Below are 21,904 nucleotides of genomic sequence, written 5' to 3'. Positions count from 1 at the left end.
AACAAAACACAGTAATTCTCAATATCCCGTAAATATCCTTTCCCATGAAGTAATTCTAAAAATCTCTTTTCCAATGATGAGAGGACTTTTGATTGTGTTTCTGCTTGCTTTTAGCATATCTGTTTGCAGATGAGCCTGAATATTTAATAAGACTCATGTCTTCTCCTATTAAGAAGACATTTATATAAATACCAGTAGAATTACAACCGTATATCTTGCTTCTAGTGGCTCCAACACATATGACAAATTTGAATGTGTTGGTTTTTCCTGAGTTGTATGGGTTTCACACTGGCTCCACCTGCCTCACCCTGCTGTCTAATGTGGAAACTGTAGCTCTAAAAATACAAGTCCACACCCAGAAATCCCAGAGCTCCATCACATATTCACATGGAAGTCTCTTTGTGTCTGTTTCACTTCAGTTTATCTGTTGCATAGTCAGCCGTGAGGCTTTATTGCATGACTAATAGATGCAATAACCTCTCCTACTTTCAAGAATTGTGTGTAAATCAACCTTCACAGATATTAAAAGCGTTTTCCTTTCCTGGAAATGTGCTCGTCTCCCTTTACGCACCAGCGTGATGACGTAACAAGCATAGCAACCAGCATGGCGACGGAGAAGCTTTGCTTCGTCTGCTTAACCTAGCTAGCTAGCTAGCTAGCTTCTGAGTTGCATGATTATTACACAGCATTATGATGTTTGCAGCCAGGTGCAGTTCAGTTTCTGAATGCGTCCCGCTGCTGTCGTTTCATATTTCACGTGGAAATGGGATACGCTAGGTGCAACGTTATTATGGAGTCGAGAACAGGTATGTGGATGCTGTTAGCATTTGTTAGCTGTGTAGCTAATGATAAGAAGGAGCATTTTCTTTATGTTTGTGCCTCAGCTGCTGCTTAAACATGAACGCGAGCTGACTGTGCACGCACTCATTAATGTGATTTAAGGTTTACACAGGCAATGGCTACACCACTTTGTAGTGTACTTCTGTCTAATTTTCCCGCACTGCAACAAATGCCCCGTTAATCAACTTGTTTGTTTGTTTTATACACCATTTCAGCACAGCTGCTATGTTTCATGACTGCATAAAATTATTGTTATAACTGTTGATTAACTCATGTATTCCATCTGAATGTGATGTAAATGAAGGCAGTGTGTCATCTGGACTGGGCAGCAGCACGGGTGTGAGGGGGCAGACTCTGAAAAGTAGCCGTAAGTATACATAAATGCACTCATGCATACATACATACAATAGAATTATATCATTAATCCCAGATGGAAATTCTTTTAGAGCGTTGTTTCACGCGGTGGAAAAGAAAGTTAAAATTCAAATACAGAATAGAAATTAAATAATATTCAATATTAATATGCTGAAGCTTTATGGTGGATATAAGATCTATATAAGCATAGAAAGGATCAAATTTACCAAATCACAGCAAACACTATTTACAAGGAAGCGCTAGAGTGTTATGGTCACACGAATGGATGTCTTGTGATGCTCTGAAGCTGCTGCTGCTGCTGACCAGGAAATCATGGAGGGTGTGTGAGACATTTTTAGTTATGTATATTAGTTACTATATATAGCCCATAATATGTTACTTATATATTAAAAATGGAGCAGATCCTCCTCTCTGAGACCATCTGCACAGTCAGTCTCCACCCCCACCACGCCCCTGGCCTTTCTGATGAGTGTGTTGAGCCTGTTGGTGTGTCTGGTGGTGTGAGCCACCCTCAGCCTGCTGCCACAGCATGCAGCAGTATAGGTGTCAGATATGTTTTTATCATCTTAAGAACACAGCCAGAGTCCATTCTTTTCTCTGTCCTCCTGTAAAAGGCTCTGAGGCTCCCCATCCACTCCAGTTTTTAGTCTATGCATACCGCCAGATATTTACTCCTCCCACGTCCCAAGTATTTGTCATTTCAAAAATTAGGAGCTTGGTTTTTTTTTCAGCCTGCTGTGTGTTTTTGTTCTCTTTTTAGCTTTCTGTCCTCGCTCTTCCAGCAAGTTGACACAGTCCATCATTAAAGACCACATGGTGTCTCATTACAAAAAAGTTTACTCAGCAAAAGGTGAGCCACATATCTCACAATTTGCTACAATCCTTTCATTATGGCAGTTTTTCAAAATGTTTAAAACATATTTTTGTTGCATAATTATATTTAAAATGTTATTTGTTCCACAGCTGCCATTGATGCCTCAGTACCCAAAAGTATGCTCTGTAGTGTGAAATGTGAGTATCACAGTTTCAGATAATCCATGAAATATTGATATAACAGAATGCGTTGCTTTTTGATGTTTGAAAGTGTCTTCACATGTTTTTGGTATAATACACCTGTTATACTCTGCCTTTTTTAATTACCCAAGTTAAGGCTTTTAAGTTTTTCAGTCAAAATTGAAGATGAACTTTGTGTTGCTGAACTTGACATCATACAAGAACAGACAGATTGCTGCATCAACACTAGACCCATTACATCTGAGTACAAGATGCCAGTCACCCTCATTTATTATCTCTAATGGTAATAGTCCTATGACTGTGCAAATCCAATTCCTCTTTTGACTCATACACATCCCACAGTGAAGTGCAATGACAATTGTCTTTTCCTTGAGTCTGCCGAACGTCGCATTCCACCTTGAACAAAATTCCACACAAATGCTTTAAATCAGACCATCTTTTATTTTATATTTTTCTATTTACAGACAATGACCGAATCAGGCAGGAGCGACTAAGGAAAGGAAGTCGTCCTCAGTCTGCTCACTCTCTCTCCCACAGAAACAGCAGAACATCGTGCTCATCAGCTCCGGTAAGAATCCAACACAGGGCCTCTGCTATGTGTGATTCTCTTGTGGAAAATGTAGTTGACATTACATGTTTGCTTTTCAGAGTAGATCATCGGTCCAGTACGACGACAGCCCCTACTACTGTTCAAGGAGCTCCTCGGTCTCCAGCCCAAGGCTCACCACCAGCTTTAATGTCAAGGACATTGCTTATCCATCATGTAAAATCAATTCTCATCCCACACGTCCTGCATCGGAAATAAAATACCGGAGCCCAGAGGCAACGTTGCAGAGGAAGCAGTCGACTTGTTCTCTCGGGGCTTTGGGAGATCAGAGTTCATTCAGGACTTTCCAGGACCCCGTTCAGAAGACATACAGCGGCGACTTACTCCAGAAGCATTCACAGCACTTTACCCAGCACAAGCCGTTCACTCCGAAGACCCTGATATCAGATAAGAGCTCCTACCTGTCTAAATATCGCTTCTACAGAGCACCACAACGGAAAATCACTCAGGACTACAGCAATACAAAGCTGGCCAAAGGTCACGCCTACCATGGAAGGTATCCATCTGGGTTTCCATTTATGTTCATTTGAAGCATCAGAAACTAGTGATTCAGCCCTTAAATATCTTTTTTTTTTATCTCAAAATATCTTTTACAGCACAAAAAACAAGGGATGCACACAGGACTTTGATGAACCATCTCAGGTAATTGTTTTGTTTGTGTCAGGAATACTTTAATATTTATTATTCCTGCACATTTCACGAAAGTTCTGTATTTGATCATGGGGAAGTCATTTAGTTTCCATTTTCTGGTGTTTCTTGTTTTCAGGAATTGGTTACAGAGCACGAGTGGTCTGAGGACGACTTCAATGACACTTATTTCTCATCATCCAGACAACAGAGTCGAGTCACCAAGAGCAGAAACCAAACCTTCTTGGACTTTTCACCCGGGTGAGATCATGAAATGAAAATAGCATGATAATATTTTGTGGGGTAGATAAATATGTAATAGTATTGACGTTTCATCCTGTAGATTATCACCAGAAGGAGGAAAGTTTTCCAGGATGAGGAGTGTCTCTGCAGAGTAAGTTGAATTAGTTGAAAATGTGCGGAAATTTGACAGTTATGTCTCACAAAATCTCAAGAATGGCAAAATAGTGTGTTTTCTGTTAAATGTTGTGTCTGATTTCACCAATAGGGAAGAAGAATTATTGTACCTGGAATTCATTTCTGCTGTAACAGAAGATATCCTATCAAGAGGCCACTTTTCTGACAGGTTTGTTTTTCTAATTCACTTCTTTCAATCTGCTTGAAATGTTTTGCTCTTTATGTTATTTTGGATGAAGTTGGTTCTGCTCTTGGCTGTGCCATAAAGCAAACTGATATAGTGGTTTTCATGGCTGTAGAGCCAAATCACTGATTGTCTTTATCCTGCTCTAGGGTCATAGAGCGCGTGATGGAGCGTCATATTGACATGAATCTCCACAAGCTCGATGAGGTCAGTATTCAACTTTATGCATTTGAATAAGTACAGAAAATAAGTCTCATTAAGATAATCAAAACAAGAATTTACCCCTGGGGATAAATACAGTACTTCTATATCTCACTGCAAAATGAAATGTGTGTTTTCAGGGTAAAATGCGCCACCTTCTGGAAGTGATGCGTAAAGATTTAGAACAGCCGACCAACATACCCAACTCGGAGCTTGATAAAAAAGACACATATCACCTTGATTCACTCCCAGGGATGAAGGATTCACAAGTGAAGAGTAAAGAAGACAGTGACATGTTCCCTTATGTGTCACTGATCAAATCCTGCAATTCATCTCATTATGATGAACCAATAATGGCTTCTACACCCACCTGCTCTCCTGAAAGATTCACTCCAACTGAAATTAAAGAAGACAGGAAGGAGGAGGAGGAAGCGGAGACTGGCCCTCTTTTGCTCAGTGAGCATCTTCACAATGATGCAGGAGCCGGTGAAGAAGACGCTCATCAGACCGACACAGTGGCAACAAATGAAGTCAGCAGTGAAAACCATGAGTACACCAGTGATAAAGACCAAGCCGACGTCCAGTTTCGTGGCCAGTCTGAAGCAGTGGAGGATCTGGGAAGGAATTTGTCAGAGTTGTTGCACGTGTCCAGCGGCCCACACCGTGAACAGGCGGCGGCAGCCACAGAAAATACAAACACTGCTGATTCTGTCACTGATGACGAATTCTAACTTTGGTTGTTCTCAGGGATTTTGGATCTACTGGATGTTTTTGTTACTAAGTGAGTGTTGTTCCAGTGAGATTTGTAATAATTTCATATAACTGGGAAGTTTAGTTTTGTAAAAAAAAAAAGAAGAATTTATATTTGACACTGGATGTGTTTTCCATGTTTCCAACTTCCTTAAAGAGGTGTTACTCACTTGGATTGCCTTTTTAACCATTTTTACAAGAGCATGTTGAGAATGTAAATCAGAGACTTGAACCTGTTCAACTGAAACACTGTAAAATGGGACGTATTTGATCAATAGTAGCTGAGCCACAGCTGACCGCATCTCACTGTAAATGTAGAAAGGTATTTTCCAATAGCAACGACAAAGATTTTAGTATTTTCAAAGTTTAGATGCATGACGATGAAAATAACCATTTGTGTTCTTGGCTAGGCTGAGTGTGCTGCAGAGTATGCAGTTGGTTTTCAGTGTGTAGCTGCAGTTAAATGTGTGTATTTTGACATGCCTCTGAGAGTGAACTGTCACCAGAGTGTCTTTCTTGCATTTGCAATAATTTTTTTTTCTACTGTGTTCTTCTGAAAGCTTCCACTTTTTTCCCCCACTGTGACAAAAAGCTACCATTTAGCCTAGAACCATCAGCAGAACATGTGCTTGTGCTATTAGTTGAAGGAAGTCAGAGGGGACAGAGATGTCTGTTCTGTTTTGCTCTACACATTTTCACTGCTGCATTTGGATTTATAAAAAGATGAATGAATACTTGTTGAGCTTGAAAAATATGGCTTCATTTTTGTTTTGTTTTGTTTTTCTTTTCGGTACAGCTGCATCAAGTACAGAAGATGAAAGGAAATAAGGCTTTAGATTTTGATGCACTTACTCTTACATATGTATGTCTACAATTACAACAACACAAAACTGAATAGGCTAAGAAGTGATCCCTATTATTACTTTAAAGCATCCACAACTGTCAAACAACTATGTCTGAAATTATGATCATCACAATTTAAGAGAAATTGGACCCATTCACAAATTTTATATCATTAAATCATATTTTGTATTCCCTCAATAATTTAAAATTATTTTTCATAAATGATGATGTAATGTATTTCAGTTCATTTAGGTTGTTTATGGGGTCAAAATCGTAAGTGTTGCTGTCCAGAGTTGTCATTTCACCACCGGAAAAATAAACAAATATTGTTCAGCGACTGATCCAGCAGCTGTGGGTTGAGCGGAGAGTGTGTGTAGCAGGTAAACAGAAGGCGTGAAGGTGTGCAGTCTTCCTGACAGCTGTCTCGTTTCTGGCATTTTCACCGCTCTGCATTCCAGCTGTCTGATGTCATACCTCCGAAAACACCGTGGTATCCCTCCGCCGCGGACAGGGGACTATAAACGGCGTTTGCGCGGCATCTCTGCAAAAATTCACGTCTAGAAATGTTTGAAATGCAGTTATATGACGCAGCACACACTTTGATCATTTAACACGTATTTTGAAGCGCAAATGCTGCAGTAATAGAGCTGGCGGATGTAGACGGAGAGCACTTGTTGCTCTTCCAATCCCAGGAAGCGAAACACGCTGCGGAGGCATGGAGAGGAGAACTGCGTTATTCTGGATCCCGAAACAAACTACAACCTAATGAACTGTTTCTAACTTCAGCGAAAATCTATCCCCAGCTGTCCTCCATGGCGGAATCACCGGAGACTGACATATTTGGATTATTGAAAGTGCAACTAGTGACTAACGGTAAAGTTAATGTTTTTTTTTCTCTTGCAAAATATTGACTGGCGACGTCAGCTTCCAGAGGGAGCAGTTTAATTCCTGGAGCGCATGTTGGGAACGCTGTCGTTAGAATAAAGGCAATAGTTCTGTTTATTGTGGTCATAGTTTCATCAGGATGAAGCTACACACTTGGAGCAAACTGTCAGCGTTGTCAGCACAACTTGTAGCATTATGGGATGCATGGCGTAGACTTTATCTGTGGCGTGTTGAATCAAGTTGCTTCTGTCGGGTTGGGAGGAGACTATTCTCTGGAAGCGACTACAAACTTGGGACATGACAGGAAAAGTCTGAAAAACTGCACGAATTATGCTCGTTTCAAATAGATCCCAGACTAACTTTACATTCCGTCTTTAGATTTGTTTTTAAATATCCACGCATTTGCAGTAAAAATTGAAATATTTATTTATTGTAAAATCTGCCAAAATACTGCATTTAAGAGTCTTGTGTTTGTCATGTTTGACATGTTTCCTCAAGTCAGATCACGTACAAATATAGTGTTTATACACTGAATTTGTGATTGAACCTTTTGCTGTCTCCGTTTCTGAAAGTTAATTTCGTTTAATATATTTGTGGACGTGTTTACGAGATGTGTTTGTCTCACTTTTCAGGTCAACAGTGGTGATGATGAACTTCAAGACTTTTCACACTTTCATAAATTCAGAGTGGATTGAAGGAAGGTGGACTAAGTGAAGAACCCCCCCTCATCCACCCTCTCCCAGCAGTGTGAAACATGCCCTTGCCATTTGGCTTAAAACTCAAAAGGACTCGCCGGTATACTGTTTCAAGCAAGAGCTGTCTGGTCACACGAATTCAGCTCCTCAATGGAGAGTTTGTTGAGTTTACTCTGTCAGTGGAGAGCACTGGGCAGGAATGTTTGGAGGCTGTTGCACAGAGACTGGAGTTAAGAGAGGTATGTATATGACTGAGTGTTTGCGTCTGTTTTCGTGCAGTACAAGTGCTGATTGTTCCCCCTTGCAGACTGTTTTTTAGACTTGCCGTGTCAGCAAGAATGTATTTTTGTTAGGCCATTTGCACCTGGTTGTAGCTGACCCACGGAAACCAAGATAACCCAGTGACTCGTATTATGTAATTTCTCACAGGCTTTGAGAATCTTATGGCAGCGCAGGGAGATTTGTCAGTTATCTGCTCTTCTTACTTTTGCATCTCACACAGATCAGCTGTTGTATGTAGCCCACACCTTTCAGTCCAGCACAAGCCTCATCTGAAACAGAGCGCGGACGACAAGGTCAAGAAAAGTAGCTCTGAGTTTCTACAGAAGTCCTTTTCTACATGTGGTCATCATTGAGTCACATGATGACGCCATCTCCTAGTCATGAAACAGATCCCGCTGTTTGTGCTGTCACGCCCAGTCATACCTTAAATCGGTCGTAGAGATTCCTGTATAAACATAAAATCTGGAATAGGAGCTTGCGTGATAGGAAAGTTGGTATTTTTGTTGCTCGGTGAAACAAGACTTCATTTGTCACTGAAATTGGCTCGCTGTGGCGGCGACAGGTCCCCACCCTAAGTCTGGTTTTTACCACATTCTTTGTGTTTGAAGTCAGTGGGGTAAACTGTGTAATCATATGTTTCTGTCAGATGTTGGTCTTTAATGGAAAGGCTGTTTGGATTCTACCACATTTCATTGAGAAATGACATGGATTGGTGCTGCCACAAGAGATTTGGTGAATAATTATCTAGTTTCAGTCTGGTTTTGCTGAAAATTGAAAACCACAGTTTGCTTTACATCTGGAGGCAAATTCGTCTGGATCTTATAGAATGAATGTTAAGCTGTTTGACTAGAGCTGCAGTGATTTACAGTTTTTTAATATTAGAAAATAATGAAGGTACAATGTCTTTGGAAAAAAAAACAGAGTGGTTTGGGACTAACTAAATCACAGTAGCGCCTTTCTTTAAGTTGTTCTGACTGAAGAAACCTCCTGCAGCTGTTGCTCCTCTCATTCAGAGTCACAAGACGGTGACCTAAAGAAGTGTTTAGCTGTTTAGGTCTGTGTGTTTAGAACTTTATCTTCATAAATACCACAAGAAGGGGAGTGGGGGATGTCAGGGAATGCAGATCTGTGCTTTCTTGTAGTTCATGCTAAATTGTCAAAACTCATCAAACCACACATTTTTCCAATCTTCCATTGTCTAATGCTGCAACGTCTGTTCAAATTGATCTTTTTTTGGATAATTCTCGGTCAACCCAATAGGTCGTTCTCTGTGTTAAACCTCAGTAGATCAGCAGTTTCGGCAATACTTTAGCCAGAACTGGTCACCAGTCATTGAGAAGGTGTGCCAGCTTAAGTGGCCAGCGGTCACATATTTTCCGTCTTTGCTTTTCAGATCACCTACTTCAGCCTGTGGTACTTCAACAAGCAGAACCAGCAGAGATGGATCGACTTGGAAAAGCCCCTGAAGAAGCAGCTGGACAAGTACGGGCTGGAGCCCACCGTTTACTTTGGAGTCGTGTTTTACATACCCAGCGTTGCCCAACTGCAACAGGAGATCACAAGGTGATTGGGAGCAGAAATCGACTTGAATAATAAGCATAGTCATTTCAAATAATTTAATCGATTGATTTGTTAGCTGCATTTTTTTTTTCAGTCTTTGCCCCTGACTCTTCACCCCGGTCTCCACAGATATCAGTATTACCTCCAGCTGAAGAAGGATGTTCTGGAGGGCAAGATCTCTTGCTCATTGGAGCAGGCGATACGTCTGGCTAGCCTGGCTGTGCAGGGTAAGAAAAAAAAAGCATAGATTTTAATAATATGTCAGCTTTTCAGGCCTGGTGCTGCTTTAAACAGCCTTTCTGCAGTTCAGGTGCAGTGACAGAGAAATAAATCCTGATCTCAAAAACACTTCATTGTTACAGCATGCAGCGTTGTTGAAACCTCATTGCCGAACTTTGGGTATTGTAACGCAAAACTTCATTACTCTTCAACAGATCTGTACATATATACACACACGTCTAACAGATGCGTGTGTGGATGAATGTGAACGCGGTCGCACGAGCTCCGAAATGTCCTCCAACGTTGGTCCAGCTGGAAGAATCTCAAACGCTGCTGGCAAAGTTATATCAGGCTCTGCGTCTTATTGGTCTGGATGCTGGCATAGCAGAGCCACTGAGATCACTTACTGTTGTAGCCGTGGTCAAATACCTTGAGCACCATTCAATATGCCCCCCCCCCCCCCCCCCCCCCCCAAAGAAAAGCCTTGTGTCATGTCTTTTAAGTCCTCTCAGTATTCAGTCGGCCCCTCATTAGTTAAAAAAACCAGGAAGCTGTGCCGTAAATAAAGCAGCTGAGCTGTTTTGGGTCACGGGCGGGCCGCGCCTGCAGTGAAGGGCAGTTGTAGCCTTTAGACGCTGCTGATGCTCGGGATACTCAGCATAGTTGTAAATGTTGCCAGAAGGCGAGCCTAAAGCTGCAACACATTGGGACCTCCACGTTGCCAGAGCCATAACAAACGGCCCCGGCTCACTAAAATTAGCCCATCAAGTCATCGTACGCTGCAGCATTACACCATTCTGCAATCCCTGGGTGCTTCTGTTGGCTTGTGCTCGATGCGGGAATGGACATGCAACGAGATGCATTTAGAAAGCAGTGTCGTGAATTAAATTCCGTTTTATTAATACCACGGCAATTACCACACGGCCACATTGTTGCACAATCCCGCACAAGCATCAGGGGAGAAGTCAGGTGAAAAGGATACAGAAATGGACAGCCATCAACGAACAGCATAATTTATCATACCAGTTATCGTCACATACTTACACTGAAGTCGATTTGGTTACCTTAATTTTCTTCATAATTCCATAATGTCCTTTCTTTTTTGTGCACAGCTGACTTTGGAGACTTCAATCGATATGATTCTCAGGAGTTCCTACAGAAGTTTGCACTATTTCCTATTGTAAGTGATTGTGTTTTAATACACGCGTCATGTAAAGAAATGTTTCAGATGCTTTGAGTTTGTTTATGTGATTGTCAATCTTCTCTCTGTCTTTGCAGGACTGGATACAGGATGAGCGAGTGCTGGAGGAGGCCACTCAGAAAGTGGCGCTTCTCTATCAGTCTTTCAGGTGAGCGTCACCTGTTCTGCACCCTGATTTCACCCGGAGTTAGCTGGGATCGGTTTCAGCGTCCTTGCAACTCTGAACCGCTTGATGCAGAAAAGATGGAGGAATTAAGGTTTTCCTGTCTTGTTTTCCTCATTTCCAGAGGGTTGTCGGCCCCGGAGGCGGAGATGTTGTACATGCAGGAGGTGGAGAAGATGGAAGGCTATGGCCAGGAAAGCTATCAAGCCAAGGTTTGTCAACAAGGTTTTCCTTAACTGTAACAAACATGTCATCAGCTCAGTGGAGTTCAGATTAAAACAAACCTCTGTTTTCTGAATCTCCCAATAGGACAGCACAGGCACCGATGTTACCCTTGGATCCTGTCTTGATGGCATTTTTGTCAAGCACAAAAACACACGGCCGCTCCTTCTATTTAGGTAAGTCCAGGAAGAAACGAACAAACTGCTGCAGCAGCATACGACGTGCCTTTGAATGTGAGGAAACCCATGATTCTCAGCAGTAATTAATGAAATCCGTCAGAGTAGATTAATTTTTGTGGCAAAGCTCACAGCGAGTCCGAGTTCAGATCGTCTCCTGAATGCTTTTTTGGAAAACAGTTGGCAAAGTTGGTATCTCCTCCATGTCACCATGTTTTGTTTTTTCCACCTTTCTCTCCCTTCTCCGTGCCACTGCACTGAACCGACTGTGTAGGTGGCCTGAAATTAACAACATGAGTCACAACAGGTCCTTCTTCGCCCTGGAGCTAACCAGCAGAGAGGAGAGCGTTCAGTTCCAGACCGTAAGTCTGGCCTCGCCAAACCGCCGTCTGTGATTGGATTTAACAAAAATTAGGGATGACATTCAGCAGAGAGGTTATCATGAGCCAGGCTGAACAATACACCTGTGTGTGTGTCTTGTTTGGACATCCACATGCCATTAAAGAGGAACAATGCACCACAGTTTGAAAGCACACGGAGGAATGCTTCAGCTGGTACATAAGTGAACAAACACCACCTCTCCACCAACTGTCTCGCCGCCTAATGTTCTTTTTCTTTCTTCTTGTGTGTAGGAAGACATGGAAACCTCCAAATATGTGTGCCGGATGTGTCTGGCCAGACTCAAGTTTTATAAGATCAACAAGAGTAGCCTGTGAGTGTGTGTGTGTGTGTGTGTGTGTTTTTTCCAGCCGTGTCTCGCCCGGTTCCTGTCTCTTTGTTCCTTGTTGTCTCCTGCATGTGTCTCTCCCGTGGCGTATCCTCATGTGTGTCCTCCTCTCTCTTCAGAGAGGAGTGTGACCCCCTGCCTTCTGAGGGCTCCCAGAAGTCCCTCCTCACTCTTTCCTTTCCTCGTTTTCCAATGCTCTCTCGTCCCTCTCTGCCTTCTAATAAGGGGTGAGCAACACAGTCGGCCACCGCCTGCTGACTGGCGAGCAGGCGCCGCCGTCTCTGCTGGTGGAGCCTGGAGATCAAACTGCTTTCACAGAGAAACCCTTTTCATAATTTTGAATAACTTTATCTATGAATCAGTGGTATACTGCCTAATGCTTGTTGATAGGACCAGTACTGACTCAACAGTTTACACAAAGTATGAGGGATAAATAATTGGTATCATTAGTGGTAAACCACATTAAATTATGTCCAATTTATTGGGTTAATGGGAGGTTTAACTTTTTTTCTTGGGATAATAAGTATTAATGAATAAAGCATCTCGAAATATTAAAGTATGCAGTTAGATCAGATGTGTCAGAGGTTGCGGGACGCTGGAGACTCTGACTGTAGGTGAAGGCAAACCCAGTGAGAGACAGTAACACACACACACACTCGCATCTACGGGTAATTTAATCAACCTCAGACATCAAACAAATGTCTTTGGACTGTGGGAGAAAACCGGAGTACTGGCGTGGGAGCACACACATTCAAACTCTCATGAAGACACAAAATTCAAGAAAAAGTCCTTTGACTCCAACCAGATTTGATCTGAACCTTCTTCCTCTGATGAGAGAATGTTCTTCACTGCTCTCTGATATTCAGATCTTTTGAGCTTCACCTGTTCTACTAAAGAGTTATGTTGTCTGCCTGGTGTGTTTTCAGTATTATTACCAGAGAGAAAAACAAATATCAGCAAACATATTCTGAACAGTTTCATGATAAGGTCTGATTATCTGTTTGTTTATTCCTCTCCAGTCAATCCCAGCCGACAGTCGTGAACCCCGTCAGACGAAGGTCCTCCACTCGAATCTCTCTGGTAACGTCTGTCTTCTCTTTCGCTGCACTTGTTCAACTCTGAACGCCACTATTTTTTTTTTTTTTTTTTTTTATGTGCTTCCATAATTCCCCGCTGAACGCCTGTATGGTGTTGCAGCACATGATATGTGTTGAAGCGGTTATCTAACAGCAGTTTATTGACACACGGTTATGAGAGGCTCTTTGCTCTCAGACCGTATTGGATCAGATGACTGAATCCCTCCTGTTGTTGATTTACAGCCAAAGCCACAGGCCTACATGATGCCCCCTCCGCAGATGCACTACAATGGGCATTTCACAGAGCCTTACACATCGTCACAGGGTCAGTGCTGCATGGGAAACTGCCTGCAACGGCAAACTTGAAAAATGAGTGCATTGGGATATCTGTTCTTGCGTAACACCGCCGATGTAACGCATTCTTTGTCTTCAGCTAAATATAACAGTTGCTCCATATTTACGATGCGTCGTCCGGCATGTTCTCTCTCTCTCTCGTAGATAATCTCTATATGAACAGTCAGAACGGTTTCTACTACCACTCCCAGACCAGCCTGGACTGCCCCCCTCTGGAATACGGCAGCGGGAGGTTAAGAAACGGCAGCGTGTACAGCGCCCACAGCACCAGCTCCCTGACCAACCCGCAGCACTACCTGCAGCCCTCGCCCATGTCCTCCAACCCCTCCATCACCAGCGACGTGGCCCGGCCGGACTACGTGCCCTCCCACCGCCACAGCGCCCTCATCCCGCCGTCCTACCGGGCCACCCCGGACTACGAGACGGTGATGCGTCAGAAGAACCGGGGGGCGGGCGGCGGGCTCCTCCTGTCCCAGGAGCACCGGCAGAGCCACTCCATGAGAAACCTCAACATCGGGAACTCGTACGCCTACAGCAGGCCCGACCCGCTCGTCTACAGCCAGCCGGAGATCAGAGGGGAGCACGGCGGCGGGGCGGCCCAGCACCACCACTACCCCTTCCACCTGGGCTCCAGCTTCCACAGCCCGTCCCCGTACCCCTACCCTCCAGAGCGGAGGTCCGTGGTGGGCGCCGTCAGCGTCCCAGAGCTCACCAACGTCCAGCTGCAGCAGGCGCAGGAGTACCCGGCCCCCAACATCATGAGAACTCAGGTCTACAGACCGCCCCCGCCTTACCCCTACGCCCACCCGCGGCCCGCCAACAGCACGCCCGACCTGTCGCGCCACCTGTACGTCAGCAGCAGCAATCCGGACCTGATCATCACGCGGCGCGTGCATCACTCGGTCCAGACCTTCCAGGAGGACAGCCTGCCCGTGGCGCACTCGCTACAGGAAGTTTCCGAGCCTCTCTTCAGCGGGCCGCCCCACAGACACCCGTACCTGGCTCAGAAGCGAAACTCCATTGAAATAGCGGGACTGGCACACAGCTTCGAGGGGGTGAGGGTCAAAGAGAGGACCGTGTCGTCGTCCTCTGCCGCCGAGGCGGCCACGCCCCCTCCGGCGATCCGCGGCGTTCACTCCCAGGGCTCCCAGCTCAACGTGTTTCTGGAGCGAACCAAGACGGAAGACAGGGGGGACGTCCGGGAGGACGTGCAGTACGGACACAAAAAGTCCCTCTCGGACGCCACCATGCTGGTTCACAGCAGCGGTGAGGAGGAGGAGTTCGAGGACGACAGCGGCCGCCACACTCCGCTGTCTCAGGACGCTGCGGGGGCCGCCGCCATTTCCGAGCAGCCGCCGCCACCACCGCAGCAGCATCGCAGTCTGACGTCTCTGGCCTCGCTCTCCAGCCAGCAGCAGATGCCCATCGAGCCGCCGCCCGCCTACCCCATCGGCTCCGCCCTGGAACCCTCCATCTCCGGTCCTCTGGCCTACAAGATTCACCCGCTGATCCAGGAGAGCGAGCCGCTGTACCTGCTGTCGGAGCTGCGCCAGCCCAGGATCATGCCCTCGGTGTCGGAGGGGGACCTGAGCGGCCAGGCCAAGCAGAAGACCAAGAAGGACTTCAAGAAGCGGCCGGTGTCCGACGTGCCGCCGGGGAAGAAAGCCGTGGAAGGTCTGCCGCCCCCGGTGAGTCCTGCTCCCGAAATCCGTGGCGTGAGCCTGTCAGATAATACACACCAGGAAAACATTTCACTTCAGTCTTAAAACAGAAGAGAGGTTAATCTCTTCAGAGCTCAGTTAGATCATTACCAGCACTGAAAGTCAAACATGCATCTGCCTTAAAGACTTCAGAAAGTAGGTGTCAGACTTTGTTTATAATTTCAAAGCTAATTACTTTTTGTCCTCATCAAGTAACTGGATAATATTCAAAGTTTTATTAGTTTTTTTAGGCTAAGTGGCAATGTTGGCTTTAATTGCTTGTTTAATTGAGCTATCAGTCATTCGCTCTTACATTTAGTTCAGTTCTGTCTGCAGTTGTTCGGAGGTGGAAGTTTCCTCCGTTCTGCCTCTTTATGTGCCTCTGTTTAATTATACACACTAAACTGCAGTTCTGCTGTTTATGCAATAGTCCGACTGTCAATAGACGTTTATATTGACTGTGTATACTCTAAAGTTCAGGCAGCGGCTAAAGGTGCAAACTTGTCTCATGGAAATGGACCCAGAAGGAGCGAAGAACCGCTGTCTTATGAGATTTACACCTTCAAATGAGGGTTGAAAACAAGTTTCTTGTCGCAGTCAGTTATGGTGTTAACAGAGATTATATAATACAAAAAAAAGTCTTTTGTTTTCAACCAGCGTTGTAGTTGGCACTAGGTAACAGCATTTTGTCCATGTTAACACTGTAACTGCCTTCTTCAATTCAGTGTTTGTAATAATTTACCCTTTGATATCGTTTGTCAGTCAGTTACTCTCCGACCAGGACAGAAATGTAGGATTAAAAGAAGAAGGTTAAAACCTGCAGGATCACATGGCACGGCTGTGGACGGAGATATGCATCATCAATATCTGGTCTCTGTCATATGGATCAGTGCCTTTCATTATGCAATAAGTTTAAGTTGCCATTTCAGTTTGAACTTTTCATCTCCGAGGAGGTTTCGTAACTCTCATTGACATTTTTATTTGATTGTTTCAAAATTCCAGCATGTGCTGTATCTAAATGACTGCACTGAAATGCCACACACCTCCTTCAGAAATACAGATTGCCCTCAGAAAACCGGTTTGTTTGTTTAACCGTGTTTAGACGGCGTTCGCTTTCACTCCCGATTCCGGAGTCTCACCTGCTGCAGTTTCAGTGTCAGGTGACGCAAACCGGCCGACTCTGGCACACGGCGGAGGAATGTAGCCGCTCTGCCTCGGAGAACCGGACGGATGACATTCTCCCGGGAAGCAGCCGGCGCGGCTGCGCCGTCCCTCCCCTCCGGTCCACCTCCGCGCTCCGAGGCTCTTACACACACACACACACACACACACACACACACACACACACATACACAGTGTAACCTGTGTTCTCCCTCTGTGGTCACACCAGGGCATGAAGAAAGGAGCCAGGTCGGAGGTGAAGAAGATGGGCCCGCTGAAGGTGGCCCATCTCAACGGGCTGTCTGTGTCCCGGCAGCCCGTCCACAGCCAGGTCAAGGATGAGCCGGAGCGAGCCTCCAATGACGAGAGGGTAGGGATCTGCTCTTTGAAAAGCATCGGCTGACTTTGTGTTGGGTTAAATACCGCAGCGGTGTGTGTTTAACGTCTGTGTTTGAGGCGCATGAAATAAGTTTCGTTGTTGCGACTCTTATCAAGTCCCAGATCGTCAGAAGTCATGTGTGCACATGTCTTCCAATCCCAAACGTGCAGCTTTCACACAAGACTTGTCAGGCATCGATAACAGCTTCTGCCCATTGTTGTCATGCATTAAATATCTGCCGTGGCTCCTCCCGCTCAGTTTACAGTAAACCCTTCCCTTTATTCAAACACAGGAGAGTGAAGCTCAAGCGGTTGTGTGGAGTTTTATTTTCTTGTTCTCTGCACGTCAGTGTAAGGCGCTGGAGCAGCACATGGAGATGGGCGAGCTGATGAAGGAGTACGAGAGCATCCCCAAGCGCCACCCCGGCGCCGAGTGCAGCGTCGCTCAGCTGCAGGAGAGCGGCGACAAGAACCGCTTCCAGGACGTCCTGCCGTACGACGACACCCGGGTGGAGCTGGTGCCCACCAAGGAGAACAACACGGGCTACATCAACGCCTCGCACGTTCGAGTGAGTAGCTGCAGCCAGAAGAACGCCTAGTTTTCTTTTTCCTCTTTCTTTCTTTTGATGGTTTTTTTACATGTAAACGAGGCAAACTGTGAGGACACAGTGCTTCTACTTACAATGAAATCCTGCTCATTAATGTTCCGGCTGGTTTCATTGTTCACACGCAGCAGTCGAGCGCGACCAGGGAGAACAAACCCTGTTTTATTTCCAGTATCGCTTCATCAACCTGCATCTGATTTGGTTATGTTAGTCCAGCCAAGTAGGAAATATCAAACCACACAAACTGAAAATGAACCTAAAACTGAAAATGAACCTAAAATTGGAACATAGTGTTTAAATATTGATGTTTTTAATACTAGAATTGATCTTAAGGTGGCTACATTCAGTAATGCTAAATATGTTTTGATCAGTCTTTCTGCTTTGAACACAGTTTGACTGGAAAGTGATCATAATTAAAGCAGAAAAACAAAACCATAGAAATCTGTTGAAGCCAATTTAAAGGGTCTGCAGAAACAAAATAATTCAATGTCTACAAAGTTTGAATACTACTGACAAGTTAATAGTATTTTCAGGTATTTCCTTTGTCTGTTTCAAAATATAAATGAAGAAAAAGTGTTAGTTATGGCCTCTAGTTGCAAAAAATGACATGAATATTTGATCTTTACAGATACTTTTTGATTTTAAATGACTTAAAATCTAAAAATACAGACAATAAAACTAATCCAATATATAGAAGTTGGGGAAAATCTAGTTTTATATTGGTTAGGTGGATTTGTATGGCGTCATTTTAGTGCCAAAATTCCGCGCGCAAAAAAATCATAATCGCGCACAGTTAAACCACTCTCTGTGCGCTCGCGATGCCTCTCCGCGCGCGCGTGGTCTCTTTCTGCGTGCGCGCGGTCACTTTTTACGCGCGCGACATCACTTTTTGTTTGCGTGCGAGCTCTTTCTGCGTGCGCGGTGACATGTCTGAGCTGTCTGCTCGCGCGGTGGTGTTGAGTTTTGGCACTCAGGGGGCGGGCTTTGAGTTGACGCCACTCAACCCCCTCTCCTTTGTGATTGGTTGCTCTAAACGTCTACTGTCTTCAAAAGGGTCTATTACTTTTGTGACTTATGAAACTTATCAACATATCACCTGCTCAAAACAAAGGAAAAAAAAAAGCAAAAGTACTTCACTGATCCTGGCATAACATCAAATGAAATCTGAGAGAGAGGGAAAAAGACAGGAAAAAAAGGAGAAAAAATTAACTATAAATGTAGGATAGGTATAATTGAATAACAGATATAAACTAAATAACATAATTAGAGTTTAAATATCATTTTAAGACAGATATAATCAAATAACAAATATAAACTAACAGATATGAATTAGATAATTTACATATAAATCTAAGACACATATACTTAAATAAATAACAGATATACACTAGCAGATACAAATTAAATGTAATTAAAAAAATCTAAGACAGATTTATAATTAGATGAATAACAGATATACACTAACAGATATAAATCAAATATAATTTACATATACATTTCAGACAGATAGCCTTGATGGCTCCATGAAAACGTTTTTATTCCTTCTTTCTCCTCCCAGGAAACAGCCAGGTCTCCTCCACAGTAATCAAATCACTGTATGGAGGTCATGTTGTGTGAATTTTACTCCTCAATTTTCCAATTCTGCCGCCAAACGATGACTACCCGCCCTACTTAACCTCTGATTGGCTCTGACCGGAAGACAGTAGACGTTTAGAGGAACCAATCACAAAGGAGACGGGGGTTGAGTGGCGTCAACTCAAAGCCCGCCCCCTGAGTGCCAAAACTCAACACCACCGCGCGAGCAGACAGCTCAGACATGTCACCGCGCGAGCAGAAAGAGATCGCGCGCGCACAGAAAGTGATGTCGCGCACGTAGAAAGTGACCGCGCGCGCGCAGAAAGGCATCGCGAGCGCACAGAGAGTGGTTTAACTGTGCGCGATTTTTATTTTTTTGCGCGCGGAATTTTGGCACTAAAATGACGCCATAGATTTACTTTTTATATTTGCATGTTTGTAATCGTCATGCAGAACTTGCACTAATTTTCAGACGTTTAAAAACTATCCGGGAGTCTCGCTTCTCCTGAGAATTCCTCGCGTCTCCCACAGAGGCTGCTCCAGTTTCCAGTTTTTAAAAGGAGCAGCGGAAACAAACAGCGACGCTGAAACCTTCCCTCGCCCTGCAGTGTATGTGCTTTTTAGTTTTTGGCTGGTTTACAGTCTGTAGCTGTGCGGCCTAAACAGATTTTGACATTTTATGGTGAAGCATTAAAACCGGTCAGTGAACGCCTCACTCAAGAATCCTGGAGCTCTTCCACCTCTTTAAAAGAGCAGAAGCAAACAAGAGGCTTCAGTCGAAAGTGTTTATGTTCGGTCGAGTTTATGACTCGTGGTTTTATCACTTCCTCGTATTTTCACACCTCTGAGGGAAAAGCGGCGGTTTTATTGAATCGAATTCTAGAACTGAAGTTGTCAGTCAGTGATTTTAATTGGAAAGTTCATCCCAAAGTGTGAATCCTGAGCTCTCACACCATCTTGTTTGTGTAGATAACAGTCAGCGGACAGGAGTGGAGCTACATCGCCACGCAGGGTCCGCTGTCCAGCACGTGCCAGGACTTCTGGCAGATGGTGTGGGAACAGGGAGTCTCCATCATCGCCATGGTTACAGCAGAGGAGGTATTGTCTGTTTTTCAACATTCAGTGTTTTTTTTTCTTCATCCCATCCGGCGCTGAAATGTGTGTTTTTTTTTCCCCCCGCAGGAGAGCGGCCGGGAGAAGAGCTACCGGTACTGGCCCCGGCTGGGCTCGCGCCACAACACGGTGACGTACGGCCGCTTTAAGATCACCACGCGCTTCCGCACCGAGTCCGGCTGCTACGCCACCACGGGGCTGAAGATCAAACACCTCCTGACGGGCCAGGAGAGGACCGTGTGGCACCTGCAGTACACCGACTGGCCCGACCACGGCTGTCCGGAGGACTTCAAAGGCTTCCTCAGTGAGTGGGATCAGTGGCGCGTCGTCCTTTAAACATCAGAAGACCTCCACCCCCGGCCGGCGCTCCGTTTCTACTGCTCTCCTCTCTTTCAGCGTACCTGGAGGAGATCCAGTCTGTTAGGAGACACACCAACAGCATCAGCGACCCGAAGAACACCAACCTGCCGGTGCTGGTGCACTGCAGCGCCGGCGTGGGCCGCACCGGGGTCGTCATCCTGTCAGAGGTCATGATCGCGTGTCTGGAGCACAACGAGGTACCGTCGTCAAAATAAAAGCCTTTCTTTTTTTTTTTCTTAATCCAAATAATTCACCGAACCGAACGCGTCTTCGTCTTCCTTCCTCCAGCCGCTGAACGTCCCCAAGTTCCTGATGAAGCTGCGCGCTCAGAGGATGCTGATGGTTCAGACTTTGTCTCAGTACACCTTCGTCTACAAAGTCCTCATCGAGTACCTCCGCAACTCCAGACTCATCTGATCCGGCTCCCGTGCCTTTGATGCCAAGTTGCACTGGAACAATGCAGCTGCCTTAAATGTGGTTTAAAACAAAGAGAGGGTGGGGAGGGGCGCCATTCACGAAGACCTGCCTCTAATCAGTATTATTGAGATTTAAAGCAGAGCACTTTGATAGTATCTGGCTGTACAGATGAACCAACATGAAGCTTCATTCAGTTCTGTGTAATGATGTGTTATCAAAACAAAAAACCAGCTGATTTCTCTTCCTCTTTCAGAGTGCTGTTGCAGTTATTACTGGTTCTCACCATGAAGGACGTTTCTGTAGTTATGAAGTGAACTAAAGCTTGTGAAAGCACGGTTTGATATGAAGGTGTGAGTGAGAATTCATATTGAAGGAGACCTGCTGAAAGACGGGCGGGGGGGCCGCGGCGGCCCCGTCTCTCAGACACTGGATCCACGGATCACGATCGACGAGGACGAAATGAAGTCTGCAGGTTTTCTGGGTTTATAGAACAACTGGAAATCTTATTTTATACTTTAGTTTTTTTTTTTTTATCTTAATTTTTGGATTGATTGCTGTATTTGAACATCCATTGAAGACAAAGTGCCTCTGAGTGTGTGTGTGTGTGTGTGTGCGTGCGTGTGTGTCGACGCTGCAGCTGATGGAAAAACATGAAGTGTCCTTCGTTACCAAATGGCCCGACACAATCGTGTCCCACTGCGATCAGAAACTAATGTTTACAGGCACTGCACGAGTGAAACTTTCTTTCTTCCCCTCGTTATTGGAGTGTTTCCAACTGAAGGTGCCAACGAACCATGTAGCCAGAGTGATCCAAATATGACTTAACCTGATGCTTTGGGGGTTTTTTAATGTACAAATCTGATTTTATTTGAAGAAAAATAAACCTGTTTCTGATGCTGTTGATTGTTTTCACTGAGATTTCAGTGTCAGATTTGTTTTTTGTTTTTTTTTTGGTTTTGATTATAAACGAGTCTTAGTTTGGAGACTGAAGAGCTTTTTTTTTTTGTCCATGTACAGCCATGTGCATAATGTACACAATGTAAAATTCTTCTTTAATGAATATTGGTTATTGTACAAACTGTATAGACTGTATCTACTGAACGACACGCGGTATGCCATTGGAGAAAAAAAAATGTGTAGAGAATATTTTCAAACAAGAATAAATATTTGGAAGAAA

The 21,904-nt window shown here is 44.6% G+C and overlaps 2 protein-coding genes across 3 annotated transcripts; both read left to right on the top strand.

The window, feature by feature from the left end:
• Positions 1-596: 596 nt before the first annotated feature.
• spata7 (spermatogenesis associated 7) lies at positions 597-5,708 on the top strand. Of its 2 annotated transcripts, XM_030116936.1 has the most exons (12): positions 597-806; positions 1,145-1,207; positions 1,976-2,065; positions 2,179-2,226; positions 2,694-2,797; positions 2,878-3,332; positions 3,433-3,478; positions 3,603-3,724; positions 3,807-3,857; positions 3,972-4,049; positions 4,214-4,271; positions 4,406-5,708. In XM_030116936.1, the coding sequence occupies exons 1-12, from the start codon at positions 764-766 to the stop codon at positions 4,994-4,996; spliced, it is 1,749 nt and encodes a 582-aa protein (XP_029972796.1). In that variant the 5' UTR covers positions 597-763; the 3' UTR covers positions 4,997-5,708. The 2 variants fall into 2 exon arrangements, with proteins under 2 accessions (XP_029972796.1, XP_029972797.1); XM_030116937.1 differs by lacking the exon at positions 3,807-3,857.
• Positions 5,709-6,573: 865 nt separating this feature from the next.
• On the top strand, positions 6,574-21,850 carry ptpn21 (protein tyrosine phosphatase non-receptor type 21). Its single transcript, XM_030116155.1, has 19 exons — positions 6,574-6,731; positions 7,376-7,677; positions 9,114-9,283; positions 9,410-9,507; positions 10,612-10,679; positions 10,778-10,848; positions 10,988-11,075; positions 11,173-11,261; positions 11,536-11,623; positions 11,894-11,973; positions 13,008-13,068; positions 13,308-13,389; positions 13,563-15,106; positions 16,509-16,649; positions 17,008-17,226; positions 19,807-19,935; positions 20,020-20,254; positions 20,347-20,507; positions 20,599-21,850. The coding sequence occupies exons 2-19, from the start codon at positions 7,498-7,500 to the stop codon at positions 20,725-20,727; spliced, it is 3,633 nt and encodes a 1,210-aa protein (XP_029972015.1). The 5' UTR covers positions 6,574-6,731; positions 7,376-7,497; the 3' UTR covers positions 20,728-21,850.
• The last annotated feature ends 54 nt before the right edge of the window (positions 21,851-21,904 follow it).

The sequence above is a fragment of the Salarias fasciatus genome, chromosome 19 (assembly GCF_902148845.1).
Source record: "Salarias fasciatus chromosome 19, fSalaFa1.1, whole genome shotgun sequence".
Taxonomy (NCBI): domain Eukaryota; kingdom Metazoa; phylum Chordata; class Actinopteri; order Blenniiformes; family Blenniidae; genus Salarias; species Salarias fasciatus.
This window is presented reverse-complemented; position numbering and strand designations above follow the sequence as displayed.

What these genes read in the sequence shown, in the direction of transcription:
- spata7 (XM_030116936.1), top strand. Translation starts at nt 764, where the DNA reads ATGGGATACGCTAGGTGCAACGTTATTATGGAGTCGAGAACAG. An exon ending in GGTCACGCCTACCATGGAAG is followed by an intron (nt 3,333 to 3,432) that starts GTATCCATCTGG and finishes TATCTTTTACAG; the next exon opens with CACAAAAAACAAGGGATGCA. An exon ending in ATCTCCACAAGCTCGATGAG is followed by an intron (nt 4,272 to 4,405) that starts GTCAGTATTCAA and finishes GTGTGTTTTCAG; the next exon opens with GGTAAAATGCGCCACCTTCT.
- ptpn21 (XM_030116155.1), top strand. Translation starts at nt 7,498, where the DNA reads ATGCCCTTGCCATTTGGCTTAAAACTCAAAAGGACTCGCCGGTATACT. An exon ending in CTTCTCTATCAGTCTTTCAG is followed by an intron (nt 10,849 to 10,987) that starts GTGAGCGTCACC and finishes CCTCATTTCCAG; the next exon opens with AGGGTTGTCGGCCCCGGAGG. An exon ending in CGGCCGCTCCTTCTATTTAG is followed by an intron (nt 11,262 to 11,535) that starts GTAAGTCCAGGA and finishes CCGACTGTGTAG; the next exon opens with GTGGCCTGAAATTAACAACA.